The 18,333-nt window shown below is 38.0% G+C and overlaps 1 protein-coding gene across 23 annotated transcripts in view; it reads right to left on the bottom strand.

Moving 5' to 3' along the window:
- EHBP1 (EH domain binding protein 1) overlaps positions 1-18,333 on the bottom strand; it is a 225,538-nt gene that overhangs the window by 156,193 nt on the left and 51,012 nt on the right. For all 23 annotated transcript variants that reach the window (XM_065059180.1, XM_065059183.1, XM_065059184.1 and 20 more), the window contains exon 5: positions 15,251-15,304. In XM_065059180.1, coding sequence (XP_064915252.1) covers positions 15,251-15,304 — 54 coding nt within the window. The remainder of the gene's footprint in view (positions 1-15,250; positions 15,305-18,333) is intronic.

Below are 18,333 nucleotides of genomic sequence, written 5' to 3'. Positions count from 1 at the left end.
GATTTGAACACGTTTTCAACCAAAAAAACCCCACCACAGTCATAGACTCATGTAGGGAATGAATGGTTTTAAGCTGCAAAAACTTTAACCATGTAATACAAACGGACGCTACAGCACAAAATATACCATTTTTCTGAAAGCACAACTGTTTTCAGTGTAACACACAGAACTAACAAGGAGGCAAAACATCAGCAAGGAAGCGACTGCAAGCCCAAACAGCTAAAATACCAAGGCTGATGCAGCAGCAAAACCCAGAAATAGTGACCTGATATAGCAACTCACACCACAGGCTGTTGGATGAAAAAACCACCTTTTCTAAAGCAGCAAAACTCCAGTGACTCTGATTATACATTCTGTGTGTTTGGGCTGGGCAGACAGTGGTGAAGCCTCACTGGTATGTATATTTTCAAGACGTGAATATCTGTGCTGAGGTATACTCTGATAACATGTTTATCTAGGATGCATAGAAAACAACTGCATGCACAAATAAACAGCTGCACACTCAATATAATCACGTTAATCTCCTGAGTATCCACATATAAATATTAATCTAGAAACTACGTGTGCTAAGGCACCAGCCTGCAAGGAAAAAAGGCCACAGTGCAGGAAAAATATAAAATAAAATAATAATTCTTATCTAACCCTGATACTTATTCCACACAGACACTCATTTCTGATGGAGAGGGATCACAAGCACACAATACCAGTTATTTGTTGACTAAATACCATCACAAAATGCTACGATATAAAGGTTGGAAGGATTAACACAAAAGGTCCCTGTCTAAGACAAATGTCTCCTTCATAGTTCAGTTCACAGCCATCATGACTGCTCAGTCAGCCCTACGATTCCAAAATGCGGGGTATATACCTGCTAACCAAACACGCCAAAGCTTTTCGAAATCTCTTGTTGATACTGGAATATTTTTAGAGGAGATTTTAATTACCACCAGGCTAAAAAAGACTTTTTAAACACGGGAAGATCACCAACTCCTTTCTGCTTGAAATCGCAGCACCTTCGGAAACTTCTACAGAGGAATTATGAATTTGCCAGGTTGGCAGGGTTTACACTCTGCTTCCTCCCTCCTTCTTCAGTCTCTCGCCTTTCCCAAGGAAAAAATGCAAGACTTGCAACAAAACTCCCTATTTTAAAGTATTTTGTATTTACGAATGCCTTATACAATTTAATTGCACATTTTTATAGAGACCAATTTTAAAAATAAACACAGAGAAATTAATTTATTAGCATGCACTAAAACATGTTGAGTTTTGCTGTAACAATAAAATTACATGGTGATTTTCAAACAAGCCACAAATAGTAGGGGGATAAAAAAGGGCAATTCATATATCTAAATATATCTTTGGAATTAAATATTATTCTCTAATTATTATGCTGTTTCACACATCCCTACATTTCAGAAACTGTCTGGGCTGTGTTTATCTTCTCCTAATTCCATTTTCTCAAGGTACTGGAGCTTTCACTTTCAGTAACAGACTACAGCGTGAAATACTAAGATTTCTAAAGGAGAAAGGGCTGAATTTTAGTGCAGAATATTCTATCCTTACTGGGATGGTAATTTTTCTACTCCCTCTACTGGCATACTTTAAAAGCAAGGAAAGACAAACTTGATAGGTGTTACAGCTTGTAAAACATAATGAGAAAACATTTTTTGTAACCTCAAAACAATCATTTGCACAACTTGGCAAAACATTAATCTCCAGTCCTGGGGATTTTTAAACCACCAGCAATTTTTTGGACAATTTTTTCATTGTAAAAATTAACTGAGTACCTCAAAATAAACATCCCAGACCACTTTGTGTTAGAACTACAATCAAGTGGTCCCATCACCTGTCACTGCCCAGATCAAAACAGATCACTCCATAAAACATACTATCTGGCTAGTAAAAGACCCTAAGAGCGATCTATGGAATATAACTCTACATTATTACCATGGGTATACAGAAACGAGCAAAAACATCCTGAGCTTAATGAGTTGCTACTTAAATGCTAGACAGTGCTCTGTGAACCATTTTATATTAAAATTGGATAGTTCTAAACATCACACATACAAGAAGTATTGTTTGACACAGTGCCATTTTGATGATAAATTGCAATCTACAGCTCAAATAATTCTACCCAGGGATTAACATTTCAGAGGCTGAGCCAGAGATTATGTGTGTGGATCTTGAATTTCATCATCTCCCTTTGGCACAATAGCTTATTCTTCCTTTTTTCATCTATTCTCTCATGAAGGGTCAGGAAAGCTTAGCCTTGCTGTTTCATTCATTTCACCTCTACATTAACCAGATACCTTGCAGTCTTTAGTTCTTATGTGTTATTCCATTACAAATTCTACAGCTACACTGCACTATGCTATGGCTAATGAGGCATGTACCAAATCAAAGGGTGCCATCAAGTGGTCGTAGCACACTACCAGCATTATGCAAAGTTCGTGTTCTGCCCAAGGTTTCACCAGGACACACTATACCGGGGGGATTAAACTCTGCCATAATTTTAAAGCCTGGGAGAAACTCAGATGCTGAGAGATGGCAGTGCCACACAATTTCATTTCCTCCCTTCTAAATTCTAAGGCTCAGCCTTACAGCCAGCATCACAAGAGACATAGCCATCTCTCACCATATGGGTCAGCAGGTCCAAGGACTCTTTTGGCCATTGCATGCTCCACTACTTATCACTGTGCACCAGAGAACAAGAATAGCCTTAATAACCTCTGAAAAGCCTCCCAGCCAGCACTGGGACAAGCAGGGTGCTGCACAGTGGGGGTTTCACAGAATAAAGCCAATGACTTGTGCCACCACAGTTTCAAACCAAATTGAGTTACAGATTAGTTGTTGATCTATACTCATACTGAACTTGAAGACGACGTGAGAGCTCTTCCCTGCAATGATAGTGATCAGCATCTTCAGCATTACTCACCAATTTGAAGTAAAGATGACTTGACAGATAGTTCTCTGGCACAAGCATTCAATTTGACCCAAACAATTGGCCTTTGCAGATGAAATACTCCATAGTCAACACCCATTTCATATTTAACCATTTTCTTCTAATCTATTTACTAATAGATTAAATCTAAATCACAGCCCATTACTCCAACTTACCATTGCCTGGCAGGTAAAAAACAATCAACCAAAACCAAATCAAACATCACTTTGCAGTGCATTGAGGCAGATTTTTCAAAGAAAGAGTGGTGCCTTTCTAACAACTGTGGCAACTTTGCTACTGTAGGAAAAAAGGTTTTGCACATGCCAGGGGACACAAAACGGTTTTGCGTGGTGGGGAGGGAATGAGATAAGACTGCAGATTATCCAGTTGTGTCTCATCGGTTCATGGCCATCCACACCATGACTCCCAGAAACTCAGCTGTCACTTAATGTAACACCTTCCAGTTTGTACTTGCAAAGAAAATATCAGGAAAATATGTTCATTTCTGAAAGGGTTTGGCTTCAAAGTGTAAAGCTGAACAGCCACGACCACATCTGCACAATCGCTGACTCTTTAAGGATGTAACTTCAACCATATTTTTCCTGTGGTAGTGACAAAAGAAATGTCCATGCTCAAGAAATGTTCAAGGCAAATGAAGTCCAAATTCTTTTGAAACTGTTCCCACCTGCCCAAAAACTAGCAGTGTTCGCACATCTGGTCTGTCTACACAACCTGTTGCCAGCTCAGGCAACCAGTCGTAATTTGGGATGTCTACCACAGCTGCTCTGAGGAAACACACAGTTACAATGCGCATATGTGAAGACCAGTAATGAATCTTCATCAGCTGCAAAGCAACACTTGTGTGTGGTGGACCAAAGACAACTGGAATTTGTAATGCAGAAAGAAGTCAGCCCTTATAATTGCCCATGTTCTCCCTCACAGCCGACTTCATGCTTCCCCATCTTACACTTGCTCACTTCAATAGGTCAGCCAAACTCCCAGTTCTGCAATACGGACCCTTCACAGGAGACCTTATACAAACTTCCAAAGACTGAACTAGAGGCAGGGAAAAATACTAAATTTAGAAGTTACCAACTGAAAAGACACTAAGCTACTTCCCAAAGTATTGCACAATATATTTAAGAGTTACAGAAACTAAAAACAAAAACAAACAAAAAAGCTTGGTTTCCATGAAGCAGCTGTTTCATCTGAAAGGGAGACCACAGAGAAAGGATGGAGAAGTAGGTGATAAAGTGGGCAGCATTAGAGCCAGAACTATTTCATTAAGGCCAGGTGAAGACCCCAATTGTTCCACAGATTTCTAATATCCTTTGAGATAACACCCTTCCTCAACAGCACCCATGCTAGTTATTTATGCAGTCTATTCATTTTATACTGCAAATCCTCCCTAATAAATGTGTTTCTTTGGTTATAATATATAATTAAAGTTATATAATATGAATTATAACTAATTATGGGGAAGATTTATATAGATGACTCATGGAACAACAAGCACATAAACTTCATACTAATTCTTCGCTGACAGATTTTTAGGGTCATTTTCCAAATATTTCCTTTTGTCCTTTTATTGACAAATATATAGACAAAATCCTACCCAACTCATCCCATTCCTTCCTGTGACTGCTCCTGGAAGCAAATACCCTCTTGTCATTCAGGACTTCGGCACTTACTCGAGGTTCTATGAGAGCGTTTCCCTCGCTCTTATTCCATTTTCTCATCCTCTCTGCTTCTGTTTTTCCTGCTGCCCATATTATTCAACCATACAGTCTCCCTCAGTCTTACCTTTCTGTTGCAGACAACAGTGTTTATGCAACAACATGAGCTATTTCTTGGGTCTTGTGCTTTTCGTTTTCAGGGAAAGATACATTAAAGGACAGAAACTACCAAATGGATGGGTTGGAAAAAAAAGCCAATGATGCAGGGGTAGTGAAGAGAGGTAAAAAGGTCTAAGATTTTGTCAGAGACAGATTTTGATGGGAGTTGATTTCTGCATTCTTGTATTCTTTTCCAACTTTATTTAGCCCTTAAAAGTGGAAAGCACTGACAAATCTCTCATTCTAAGTAACTTCTCACTCTTCATCACAAAAAAATGCTAATTAATTTCCATTTCAGGGATCTACTTTACGGACAAAATTAAGAGATAATTCTTCATGTAATTTTCAGTGTTACTTCTGGTTTGGTAAATATTGTATGTATTCTGTGATTTTTGTGCTGCCCCTTCCTGCAACTGGTGGCTGTTTTGAAAAGGTTTTTTTGCCTCAGGGAGCAAAGCTGTAGAGAGTTTCTCACATCTTATTTCTTGCTCAGCAAAGTGCTCTTATAGTACAAATCATTAAAACTACGTGCAAAAACTGAAAGCCTTTAAAGAAAATCTCTGCAAACTAATAAGTTTGTTTGTTTATAGCAGGAAAAGCCCTCAGAGCCAGACCTGGTACTTTTCCTATTTTGGGCAGTGTACCACAGGATATTAAAATAAACTTCTAGAGCCTGGCATCCCTGATGCTCAGCCTGCCATTCTGCCAACCTGCTACACTCCCAATAAGGACAGTCCTGTTTGTTCTCAGCTCTGGTCTACAGAAAACATACCAGAAGCAGAAATATTACCATTTAACAGCGCAATGTAACACACAACTGTATCATCTTCAGCCTTTAAATTCATCCTATTTGGTATATTATTACATCTTCTTTTTCAAGCCACTGGAACATGTAAGAAACACTGCTTAAGTACAGACCACTGTGCTCAGAATAACAATCACTGAGCTCAGACTTGCAACTTTGTATGGGTCACAAATTTCGTAGAAATTCAGTTTAAGCTTATTTTTATTCTAGTACGTAGAACCACAGAAGATACTAAACAGCTACAAGATGTCATTTTATGGCACTTTATTCAATGCCATTTTATTCACAGCCTAGTCCCAGGTTGCCATCACACCTAAGCTAAACCAGAAAAAATTCATTTATGCTGCCTGTCAAAATTCAAGAAGCAATTTGGCCCAGATATAGATAATGCAAAACAATGAGAAAGGAGAAACTTCACGTGAAAAAAACAAATATGATGGTGCAGTACCAATTCAGAATGAAGACTATGCTGCGAGGGGAAAAAAAACTGAATGAAATAGCATCAATTAAGTTATAGAGGTCAATTAATTTCCATTATATTACACTCTATTAAGACAGCTAACAACCAAAGATAAGAGGCTAAAGGCAATAATACTCAGTGCTATTACACTGCCAGATGGTTTCTCTAATAATGAAGGTTTTCAGGAAGCCAGAACTCTTATTTTCCTGTCAGCTGGCTACTGTTCTGCTGGTGGCCACTATTTTTAAATAATAGGCTCCGAGTCAAATTACAACTGCTTGCATGTACAATCCTATCCAGTTACTTACGCAGAGCTACATTTTACACTATAATAGATATTTTAATTCTTATTTTGACACGTATTTCCATACCTTGAGCACGTGCAATTGCAAGGTATTATCTCAAATCAACCAACATATTCAACTGGAATTCCAGATTATCTGCCTTTGAAGGTGATTTATGTCAATAATATTTTTCATTAAATGTTTTGCCATTTTTTCCATTTTCCACACTGAATATTTTGTACTACATGGCTGCAACATATGCTGTTTTAACACTGTACGGCTCCCAGGTCAAAAATAAGATTTATCCACCATAATGTTGCCCCAGACAGTGGCATTTTACATAATGATATTCTGAACCACATCGAGAGCAAATACACACCCGTGACTATATGTAAATGTAAAAACAGACTTTGACACATAAAGCCAGAAAAACAGTGGCAAGCTGAACAAGCTTAAAAGCAAATACTTTTCTATTAAAAAGCAAGTTGCTCAGCTCAGCTTACACATAGAGTATGATTAGAATCCCACTGTAAAACAATTACCAGGACATTCTTCTGTATTTCATGTCTGAAAGAAAAACGACCTCATGCAGACTCTGTCTCTCGTGTGTGCTGGCAAGTATATTTTACTGCTGATTTTCTATGAATAAACATATGCTAAGAGTGGCTGAACCACACTGCTGGTTTTAAACATGCCTAATGTAGTATTAGGGGTTGGTTTCCAAAGCTGTTTGCCTGGTTTATCAGCTTCCTCCCTCCAGCGGGCACAGAATACCACTGACAGCAACTCCAATCAGTTGTCTTGCACAGTACATTCATAGAAGTCTTCTAGTGAGAAATAACCCTCCCCAAAACCTAAACAAAATGGTTCTGGGAATTTAGAAAACAGTTGTACTTTACTATTGTGACTCAGTAATAACCATATAAATTACATGTCGAACTTGTTCCATTGTAAATGTTGCAGTGCACTGCACATACTGAGCTTACAAATCTGGAGCCTGATGCCTAACGCTCAGTCTCCTCCTGTCTCCATCTTCCTTTTGCAACACCATCTCATGTAATTCTAGCATAAATGTCAGAAAATAAGACGTCTCCTTTTGTAGAAAATTTTCAAATGAAATGCTGTAATACAGTTTTCAAAACCCCCATATCATCTGCCAAATTATATTTAATACAGATCCACTTGGTGCAGTTATTAACACAGCATCAGAAACAAAGGTATTGAAAGGACAGTCTGGGCACTGCATTTCATTTGGGAGATAAAGATCAAATAACAAAAGAAAATTTTCATAACTGTTTTTGAAATAAAAAAAAAAAACAAAGTAGAAGAGTTGCATGGACTTACATTTCATACTCTATTTTACTGATTCAAGATAAACAAGGTATTAAGAGTGTAAAAAGTTAATTATATATTAAAAGTACTTTCAGCAACTAATCTAAAATTCTCATTTAGGTAAGTTTTTTGTCATCTCACAGCTCTGGTTTAATAGATTATTATATATTAATGATAAAAAGGGTTAATCATGGCTCTAATTTCAGGTGATCTGGGCAGAGTCTTGTTTTGGTCAGGCGTAAAATGTCCATTGCAGACTGTACAGCACTGTGGCACCAGTGACGAGCAGGCTTTGCGTGGGGACACGGCGCTTGTGCAGGTCAGAACAGAAAGGAATTGCCAGAGCTGTTTGGAAAAAGTTTACATGGCACTTGCCCTCAGGATACTGACCCCAAAGCTGGCCCGCCAAACATCTCCATGTGCGGTGCCATAGCGGGGGGGACAAACTCATCCCCCACCCCCCTCTGTCATGCCTTGCTCACCTAACACACTAATTACAGGTACTAATTTACTTGTCCTATGGTGTTTGGTGTAAAATTTCTCCACAGAACTCAAGTGTGCAACCTGCTTCCATTATGTTCTGTGATTTTCAGAGAAGGTGCCTCATCTAAGGGTGTTTAGTGACCCCTGTGTGGTTGGTATGGACAGACAGGAGACTCACCCACTCCCAGATATCCCAAAACAGGGTCCTTCGCTCTGTGCACAGGCTGCTCTCCTACTCCTTACCAGAGCCGAGACCTTGGCTCTCATCACATTCTACTTTTAGTTAAAATTGCACAGAAATGTCATTGTGGTGCACACAAGAAACAGTGGGGTGTTAGTGAAAAAAGCACAGGATCAGGCCTCCTAGAAAGATGCCCTACCCTGTCTCCAGGGCAACCACTCAAGACAACAATTTCCACAAGTTTTGCTCCAAAAACCTAATATTGGAGATTTCTCAACTAGAACAAAGCGCTAAATATTCAATGCAAGCAAAAACTAAGAGTAAAACAAGTTCTCTGATTCTCTATTACATTTAAAGCAGAGCAAGAATGAGATGGCTGACAAAGCAGCATTTAATTCCTAGCTATATCTAAACCAGAATACCCAGCCTAATTTACACAGACAGACAGTCACAGTTCACGTAATCACATACAGCAGAATATGACAGGGGAATTAAAGGACCAGGAAAGCATGTCTGAACTATGAGCTTCCTATTCTAAATGTATTAAATGCAGACATGTAATTCAGAAAAGGCTAACCTGGCTGGTTCTTATTTTAAGCCAAAAATTTATTTCAAGCAGAAAATACAAAACGAATGATAGAGCTTTTTTATTACTTTTTCTTAAATAAAGTGAATAGCCAATGTAAACTTAAGCTCCCACATATTACAAAGATGCTTCAGAAGAAACAGCCAAGATCTTGTAATAAATTCTGCTATAGCAACTGATGAGCAAATAAGAAATCACCTTATTCCATAAACCAGTCTTTCTTCCCAGAATCTTTCTCTAAATGGCGCTGACTCAAAATTTCAATTCACTAAGCTATGCTGGGATTTGCCTCCCAACATTTATTTCCAGAAACTGGTGGGAAGATTTGACATCTAGACGAGGACTTTTATTCTGATGTAAAGCAAAACTTGCTCTTGAGAAGTGAGTATCGCAGCACTGCTGTAGTAGAAGTAAGTTGAACAACCAACATAAAAGTCTGATTTTAACAAAATTATGGGCTAATTACTGTTCAAAATCAAATGAGCTGTTATTTCTTGAAAAGCCTCATTTGGAAAACAACATATGTAGAGCTGTATCTGATGAAAAAAACTTTTGCTAATACCTCATTTTATTGTATCATATTTAAAATCAGTCACCTTTAAGACTAGAAAAAAATTCATTTCTATATCCCATCCACCCACCCTCTTTTTCCCTTTACTTTCACATTATCACCTTTGTTTGTGGTGTCATACCTAAAAAACAACAAATGGGGATTTCAGAAGAGAGAAATAATCTCTCCAAACCTGGGAGCGATAGAACATGCTTTAGGGCATTCAAAATGAGAAATAATCGTAAGCAACCATGACACAGAATTTCTAGGGAGGGGACACAAAAAACAGAGATACACAAAAACAAACACCACCACCCACAATGCACTTGTACCATTAAAATGAAATTGTATTATGTAACATGTTCTGTAACTTTTTCTGATGTTTCTTTCGTTTTGAGGCTTTGCCCACATTTGGGTGGAGACCAGTTCAGAACTCTTTTTGGGTTAGAGTTCCTGAAGTTACACAACAGCAACAGACAAAAGGAAAAGACAGAACTCGTTTTTCAGCTTAAACTTGTTATTCTTTATAACTGATTGCTGTAGGCTAGTTTGAACAGCAAACACTGAACTCCTTTTTTTCACAGTTCAGCAGCTTCGTTGGACATATTTTCCTGGAGAAACCACTGAGAATACTCTTACTGGTTAAGGTATAAAAAAAAATGACTGGAAGCATGGATATGTCCCACAGAAGGATCTACATCTGACAATAAATCACTGTCAGTCTTGAAAGGCTAGCTTGGTTTTCTTCACCATTCATTAATGTTCAAAAACGCACTATTAGAAAACAGTGGTATAAAAAGGGACACCAAAATATTTTGGAAAATTTTCTAGAAAGGATCTCAATAAAAGAACAGCCTGGAAACTCAGGGCAAAGCTTCAGCAGGCAGACCTGAGCACTGCTGGTCCCTGATAGCAACAGGCAGCACAAGCAGAGGAGGATGCTGAACACCCAGTCCCACGAATGAGTCCTTAGAAGGAGAATGCTAATGATCTGCTAATGCAACCAAGGGAAATGAAATCCCATGTGTAACCACTGTTGCATTATTGTGGTTGAGTAGTCAAAGGAAAGGAGAGAGCCTCCAGCCACACAGAAAGCAGAATCTGTTTTCCACAGCTGTAATTCATAAGACAAAAAAATGGCCTTAACCTGTACCAAAAGAAATCTAGGCCAGAACAATTCCAAACAGCAAGGGCAATGGAACATTGGAACAGGCTGCCCGGAAACACTGCAGGGACCCCACCTTAAAAAGTTTTTAAAAACTGTTTAGGCAAGCATTTGCCTGGAATGATGCTGCCTTGAAGCAACAGGCCAGGCAAGGTGAGGCTGCCTCCAGCCCCAGCCTAGATAAATCTATGAGCAAACCTTCAGAAACAGGTGGGGCATTTTTCTCCTTTCATCTGTCAAATTAGTAGGTCTGGGATGTCCTCTCCTGTAGTTAGCAAAGACCATGTTTGCTGCCACATCAAAACAGGAACATGGTTAGTATCAGGTATACAGCGATGATCACCAACAGCTTGATCACATCAGTGCTACTGAAAGGGGCTCACTCACCACAATTCTGGGCCCTGTGAATAACCCGTGTACAGAGGGGAAACACAAAGCACAGAAGAGAAGATGGAGAAGCCTACTATGAACCTTGGAATATATAGCTACATCATTCATTAGCTATTAGAGATACAAATATGGGCTCAAAAAAAAAAAATCTACAAAAAGGTGGAAAAGTTTTTTCATAGACCAATTCTTTTACCCTCTGAAAACATCCTTTGATTTTTTTTTTTGTTTCATTTAAGAATGTAGAAGGCAAAAAGTCTACAAAGTCTACAAAGCTGTCGAACAGGCAAATGTGATGGTCCATTCTCAATGAATGTTCTTATGTGCTTTTCCATGCTTTGAGCATGCTAGGAAGCAAAATGACATTTTTCTATTGCTTCAGCTACCTTTATCTTAGACAAAGTCCTTGTACATGAAGTGAGTGAAAGCTTCAACATATTTGGATCAACTTAAACCTCCACTCTTCCCTCCTGTCCCTTTCTTCTTCCATTAGCCAGACAATCTGCAGAGATGAAGAAACAAAGCCCAAACTTCAGGTCAGCTGAACTCTCCTTAGAGAAGTGGTCTTCATTTCAAGTTGACCAAAACTCATCTGCTGCCCCACTCCTGGCACCCCTGAGGGGACACTCAACTGTCCCAGCACAGGCCACTTAAAACTATTTCACCACTAAAAAACAAAGACGTATTTAGAAACATGCACTGTTATTTTGCTTAAATGGGAGAGCATGGAAACCCAACAGAAAGTTTGATGGAGGTATTAATATAGTTTATGAGTTTTGCCTGGCACCTATAGAGTCTCTTGCCATGCAGAAGCTCTTTGTTGTACACCAGAAACCCTGAGAAATAAATTCATAAGAGCAATTAGAAGTTAACACAGAAAAAATTAACACTGGAAGTGGGATCTCAGACAGCGAAAGGAACCAAGTGTGGAAACAGCACATGTACAAATTACCCGTAGTAGCAATAAGAGAGAAAAATCACTTTCTAGAGGAAGTGGCTTATATTGTTAAACGGAAAGCAACTAGTCCTTGTTCTCTAAACTGAAGGGGCAAAACAAACTAATGCCAATCCATAAGATTTTGAAAGCCTATTACCTCTCCAGAGATTAGTAAGTCTTACTCTTAGCTATTAATTCCTTGCTCTTCAACTTGCTACAGCAAATCTGGACATCTGATATTATTATTATTAAGAAGAATAAAAAAACCAAGACAGCTTCAAGAAAGGCCTCATGAAGAAAAAAACAGATAACTAAATACACAGAGTCTGGTTAAAGATAAAATTAGAGACAAGCAAGCTTGTAGCAAATATACAAAAACCATGTCTGTGAATGAGATAAAGGCATGGAAGAAGCTTAGGGAATATTAGTATCAACATTTAAATATTAAGAAACTGTGATATGATCACATTATTTATGGATTATACATACAGTAGATGACAAAGGTTCACTTACTAGAATACAAATAGAGTGGCTAAGACATTAAATATACACTCAGAAAAAAAATCCTATAATAACCAAGGTGATGGATCACAAAGTACCTGTATTTGAAGGATTAAAAAACAAAAACCCACAAACAAACAAAAAACCCAGCACACAATATATACACAAAAAAAATCTCGCTCCATTTTCATTTACAGCACGATCATCTTGCACAAATCACGTCACCCAAATGCTACTTAAAAATTCCCCTGGAAGTCTAGAGTAATCTTGTTTTGAATTCAGTAACGTCTACCAACAAAGGTGTCAAACTTCAGCTGAATATCTCTGTTAGGTGATCCATACTCAGCCATACTGAAGCATTAAAAAAATATTTTGGAGATTAACATTTAATAGTAATATAAAAAAAGCTCAAAAATGTTTTTTGAGCAAAGTGTAGATTTTTTCATGATGGAAGAACACCCATAAACTTTTCAGGCTTCGGTATTCTGTGTTCTGAATGTGGCAAACCAAGGAGGAAGGGAAACCCTGCAGCCTCTGAAGGCAGAGAACATACCTGGACAAAAAGGACCGTGAATGTCCCTGAGCTCATGACCTGTCCTTGTCAGGTTCAATGACAAATATGTTCCTTTAAATCCAGGAAAACCTTATGTTAAGCCTGAAAGTGTTAAATGTCAACAGTTTAGGGAGCGAGGAGGTCAACCTCTTGTCTCCTCAGCTCCCAGATTTTTAACACACAGCTGTTTCATGCTCTAAAATGTCAATCAGTGTCTGTTACTTGCTCCAACAGATGAACATGTATCTATCCACCACTAAGTGGAGCTGTTACTCTTGGAAAAGAGTTTCTCCATATCTTCAAGCATATTTGCAGATCAGATATTTTGGCAGTATTTACAGCTTTCTGCAGTGCTTGATTAAAAAAATAAATAAAAAAGGAAGAGATTGTAAACAACTAGCTTTATAGCTGAATTAGCTTTCAATATTTTTTGCAGTAAAGCTATTTACTAAATTTATTGTTCTGAGGATATTTTTTTATATCCTCTAATCCAAGGATAAACATCTACGCACCAATGACTATTCCCCAGTTCTTGTGGGACGAAGCTAATGGCATAACTGAGGTTGCAAAGTGTAAGTTTTCATACAACAAAAGATTATCACTGATACATACTGGAACCACCTCCGTCTATTCCAGGGTCCACACTTTGGGGCTCAGCAACTGAAGCAACCTCCCACCCTTGCAAGTGTTACTACAGTGCGGAGAAGATTTGAGGCAGAGTGAGAACAGCGTGCAGCAGAGGTACCAAGGTACCGCCACCATCTCTATATATCACACAGTGACACGTGACAAAGAGCAATGTGCTATAAAACAGGCCATGAACTATAAACTTCTGAAAAAAAAACTTGTGCAACGTCACAGGAAACCCAACTATACCCAGAGGAGTCGGCTGAGAAATACACTGACATTATTTTATCCCAAGGAACTTGTACCGTGACAATTGGTGATAGAGACTTCCCTGATTAAAATAAACTAAGTGAGAAAGAAAAGGAAACTCCAGGAAACAGTAACTAAACTGTGTTTTGTGTTGATAGTTCTCAAACAAAAATAGAAACTTGACATTTAAAAACAAAAGCATAAATTAAGCACTTTGCTTTCAGCCCTTTTAAATGTTAAGTCACTGGTCATCAGAATAAACCTTAACTTTGGACACCCAAATCAGCAAGAAAAAAACAAGCTTTCCTATGCAAAAAACATTAACGTGCAAATTCCACACCTTAGTGCCATGTGGCATTACTATGACTCAGGAGACAAGCAATTTTTTTGTTGTTGTTTAAAAGCAGCATAAATAAAAATTACATCATGTTACTGAGAAACAGTTCAGAATGAAACCATATTAATGAGACACACACACACTGCTTTGATGCCACAGTCCCTTTAAACACATTTTAAAAAGGAGTTTCCTTGAAGAAGTTAAAGCAGCTGCCCCATTTTTGAGCCCAGGCAGCCCCAGAGTGGGAAACGCAGCCCAATGCAGACAAGGGAGTAGAAAAAATCATTTCACGAAGCACTTGCTCTATGCAACATTAAACCCTGCTGTTTGGCACTGTGTGTTGTTTGTACAGTCCCCAGGAACTTGGCTCTCCTTGAAGTTCTAGGAGCTCCTGACTCAGAGGAGCCAGAGATTTGCAGGATCCACCTTTTGGGTTTTCCCTGGGTGCCCAAGAGGGTTCTTGCCCACAAAAAGAGCGAGAATGGGATCTCAGGGAGCACATCATGACTCACTCTTCGCTTAGATGACCATGGCTGGTCCCACCTCTCCACCCTGCCTCACTTTCCTCACCTAAAAAGCACAGGTGCTAAAACTGTGCTCTTCACTCAAAAGGAGCATTCAAAACTGGGAAGGGAGGGCTGCTGCTTGGGATGTAGAGATGTCATAACCCAGCTCCAACTTGTTTACTCCCCCGCTCATAGAAAAATAATGTGTCATAACCCATAAAACAATGAGTCATAACCCAGCTCTAACTCGTTTACCCTACTGCTCATAGCAAAATAATGCAAGGAAGACTGATACTTACAGTGAAAAAATTTAAGCAGTGTAGTACAGTATTCCCCTCTTCTGTATTTTAATTGTAACTTAACAATAGGTATTTGAACAAGCCTTTATTACCATGGAGCAAAGCTTTACTGTGGTTCAGTAGCTCAGATTTTACTCAATTCTTTTTCAACATTTTGACACCCTTTTCTCTTTTAAATTACTAAGTCTTACACAGACACATATATATATAAAAAAATAACATTCCAGCTTACATTCTCTATGACAAATGTCCATTCTTTGTCTTCAAACTCTTCAGCATGGGGATCCTAGAAAAACAAACCAGAGAACTTAAGTCTAATAAATAATCCAGGGTACATGAAATTTTAACTCAGTCAAGATTTGTATGTACTCATAGCAATATTTTTTTACCCACTGAAGATGACAGAGGGAAATATTAATAATTTACCTAGGATGCAGGCTTCAATGGATGAGCAAGTTGGGGTAAAACTGCCAGTGAGGATATAAAGACTTCTACAGATGCAAACTTGAGGTTGATTCCAATAAAGGCCAGTAATTCTACTTCCTTTCAACCAGAGCAAAAATACAGATCTCTCTTTAATTCTTATATTCCACCTCCTGAATAAACACAACAAATTTACACCTGCTCCCACCTACAGCAGGCATCACCCCACCTCCTCGTGCCCGGGCTCCATCAGTGCCAGCAGAGATCTGAAATCATGGCTCCCGTGCAGCACCTCATTTCACTTCAAATTTCTTAAAGACTTGTCCTTACTTTGCAACATTTCTATTGCATCACACACTAGGATCAGAAAACTTTTTCACCAACGGGAAGAGAAATAATAAGGAAGTTTCCCATTTAATGAGCTTTCTTTCAATCTGGTGGTGTGGTCTGTGTTGTATGAAATTAAGATAACGGTGGAAAAATTAAGTCATCCCCTACACGCCTCTATCAAGGATACTACTTAAAACAAAACACAACTTTAAAAAGTCACCAAATTAAGTTATCATCCAACCCTAGTTTTGAACAATTGTAACAAAATAACTTTTACTCCTCTTGGAAAACAGCTTCTCACATTAAGAGCATGTGTCTTCAGATTTTTTTTTTGGACATGAGGCCTCATTGTACTATACCTCAATTTTATCCTATTATTTCAAGCTACAGGAAACCACTCAATTATTCTTTTGCCTCTGACATTTTCATGCTATAGCCACTTGTTGGTAAATGTCATTTTCCCCTAAACAGCATTTACCTTCATCATATATGAGACCTCTCAGCACTTTCAGAGTTTTCTTGCTATTATTTGGATCCTGCCCATGATACTACACTGAGCTCTGCACCAACTCCATCTGGCTGCTGCGAATTAACAAAATGGATTGAGATATTTTGGTTCTACTTTGTTTACCTCTATTAGTACCATCTTTTTTTTCTTTCCAGAATGCTACAAGCCTCACATTCAACCTTTTCAACTCAGCTTATCCTTGCTTTAACCATCCTTGTTTCACTTAGTTTTGCCTTGAAGTCAGACACACAGCGAGCAGAGGTACTGCATCACATGATGGTCTTAATAGTTCTCATCAAATATACAAAATAAAGAATTTAGTAAGTAATAAACTTACAACATAAAGAACCAGTGAAAAATAGTTTTTTTTTTTCCTTTTCCAACACACAAAAACTTGGAAAGAGTGCTTTTAAATAAACCTCCTCTTTGAATGAACTATGATAACGTATTGAAGAGGACGTCATCCCATCTCCTCCAGTCCAGCCCTTCCTCTAAAATCCTGTAAAACAGTGTTGTCCTAGCAGAATGAGTCTTGCTGGGCACTAACACACATCATACCACTGGCACCATCATTAGCTATATATTTAACAACTACAACGCCAGGTGTCATATGCAATATGCATTTTTAAATGCATTACTCCAACAACGGGAGGTAGTTTAAATGAAAAAAAATATAAGATGTTATGAGAAACTTATGTCGACACTGATGATTCGATATATGAATACCTTTTTTAGACTTCTTTTAATATCAGAATAATTTAAACACTGCAAATGAGTGTAAAAAGCATACTATACCATTAACCACAAGGATAGAAGGGCAAATAGACACATACAAAATTACACTGAGGTACCCTTTGTTCCCATTAATGTACTTGTAAATATCAGATTATGTCATTATCTATCCATCACATTCATCAGGTTTGTGGAATTCTGCATTATGTAAATAAAGTGCATAATACCTGCTGGTTTGCTGTCCCCCATATAAATTCCAAAGATATCATTTTCTGTAATCCAGCTATTAAATACTTATTTTCAAGAGTTAACCTGGGGCAATTACCTTTTTGTTTAATTGCTTCCTTTGATACAGCATAAAATGACATAATGAGATTTAATGGGATCATTAATCACTTTATGTTTTAATCAGCTACTCCATAATAAGTGACTAAACTCTTAAATATTTCATCCTGCTCCATTTTTTTCATAACTCCCCCAAAAGCTATTAGGGCAAGCTTGTAGGTAAAACTGCTTGCAAAGTCTGGGCCAATTATTTTATCCTATTTAAGGAACATAATAATCATTAGTTTGTTCATTCAAGGCAATAATCAATAAACAAAGCTCTTCTATCAATGGTAATAAAGCTGGCTCATACCTCTGAAGGCTACAGAATTAGGTACTCCGAGTATTTCTGACAACCTCATAGAGCAAAATAATACTGTATAATGAAAAGACTTAATAGTCAACATTTTTGCATGCACTTGGAAGCAAGTTGTGATCACTTCTGAAAAATAAATGCAAGTGTATTACCACCCATACTCCCTACCAACTACGCAGAATAAAAAAGAAAAATTAAAAGCTTCAAGGACTTTTCTAATGAACAGGCTTATCAAAAGTTTGGAGAGTATGAAATATGCTAAGATATGGACACTAAGATACGTACACGCAAGATATTTCCAATTTAAAAACAAATCCATGTATATGTAATTTTTTAAAGCCACATTTCTTGTTAGTCTTAGAATGCCACTAGAAACAGAAAACCCTGAGTAAAGCTTATACACATAAGCCTCAGCATTTAATTGCAACAGACAGGTAAGTGGCTTCACTCTTCTCACTAAAATGATTTTATTAGAAGCCCAGGGAGCCGCATGCATAGTCCTATTTCTAGCTAATTTACAACTTTGTTATGTGGTCAGTATTAACTGAGACTTGTATAGTTATCATTACAACACAGTTTTTATTGCAACCATTGTTTCACCCTTTGCGTTAACGTTTCCATGTGTGGTCTTGACAAAAAGTGTTGTTTCTATAAATCTGGCTAATCTTCCAGGTTAATTTGG

The sequence above is a fragment of the Columba livia genome, chromosome 3, assembly GCF_036013475.1.
Source record: "Columba livia isolate bColLiv1 breed racing homer chromosome 3, bColLiv1.pat.W.v2, whole genome shotgun sequence".
Classification (NCBI taxonomy): domain Eukaryota; kingdom Metazoa; phylum Chordata; class Aves; order Columbiformes; family Columbidae; genus Columba; species Columba livia.
The sequence above is the reverse complement of the archived record's forward strand: the minus strand, read 5'-3'. Positions and strand labels throughout refer to the sequence as shown.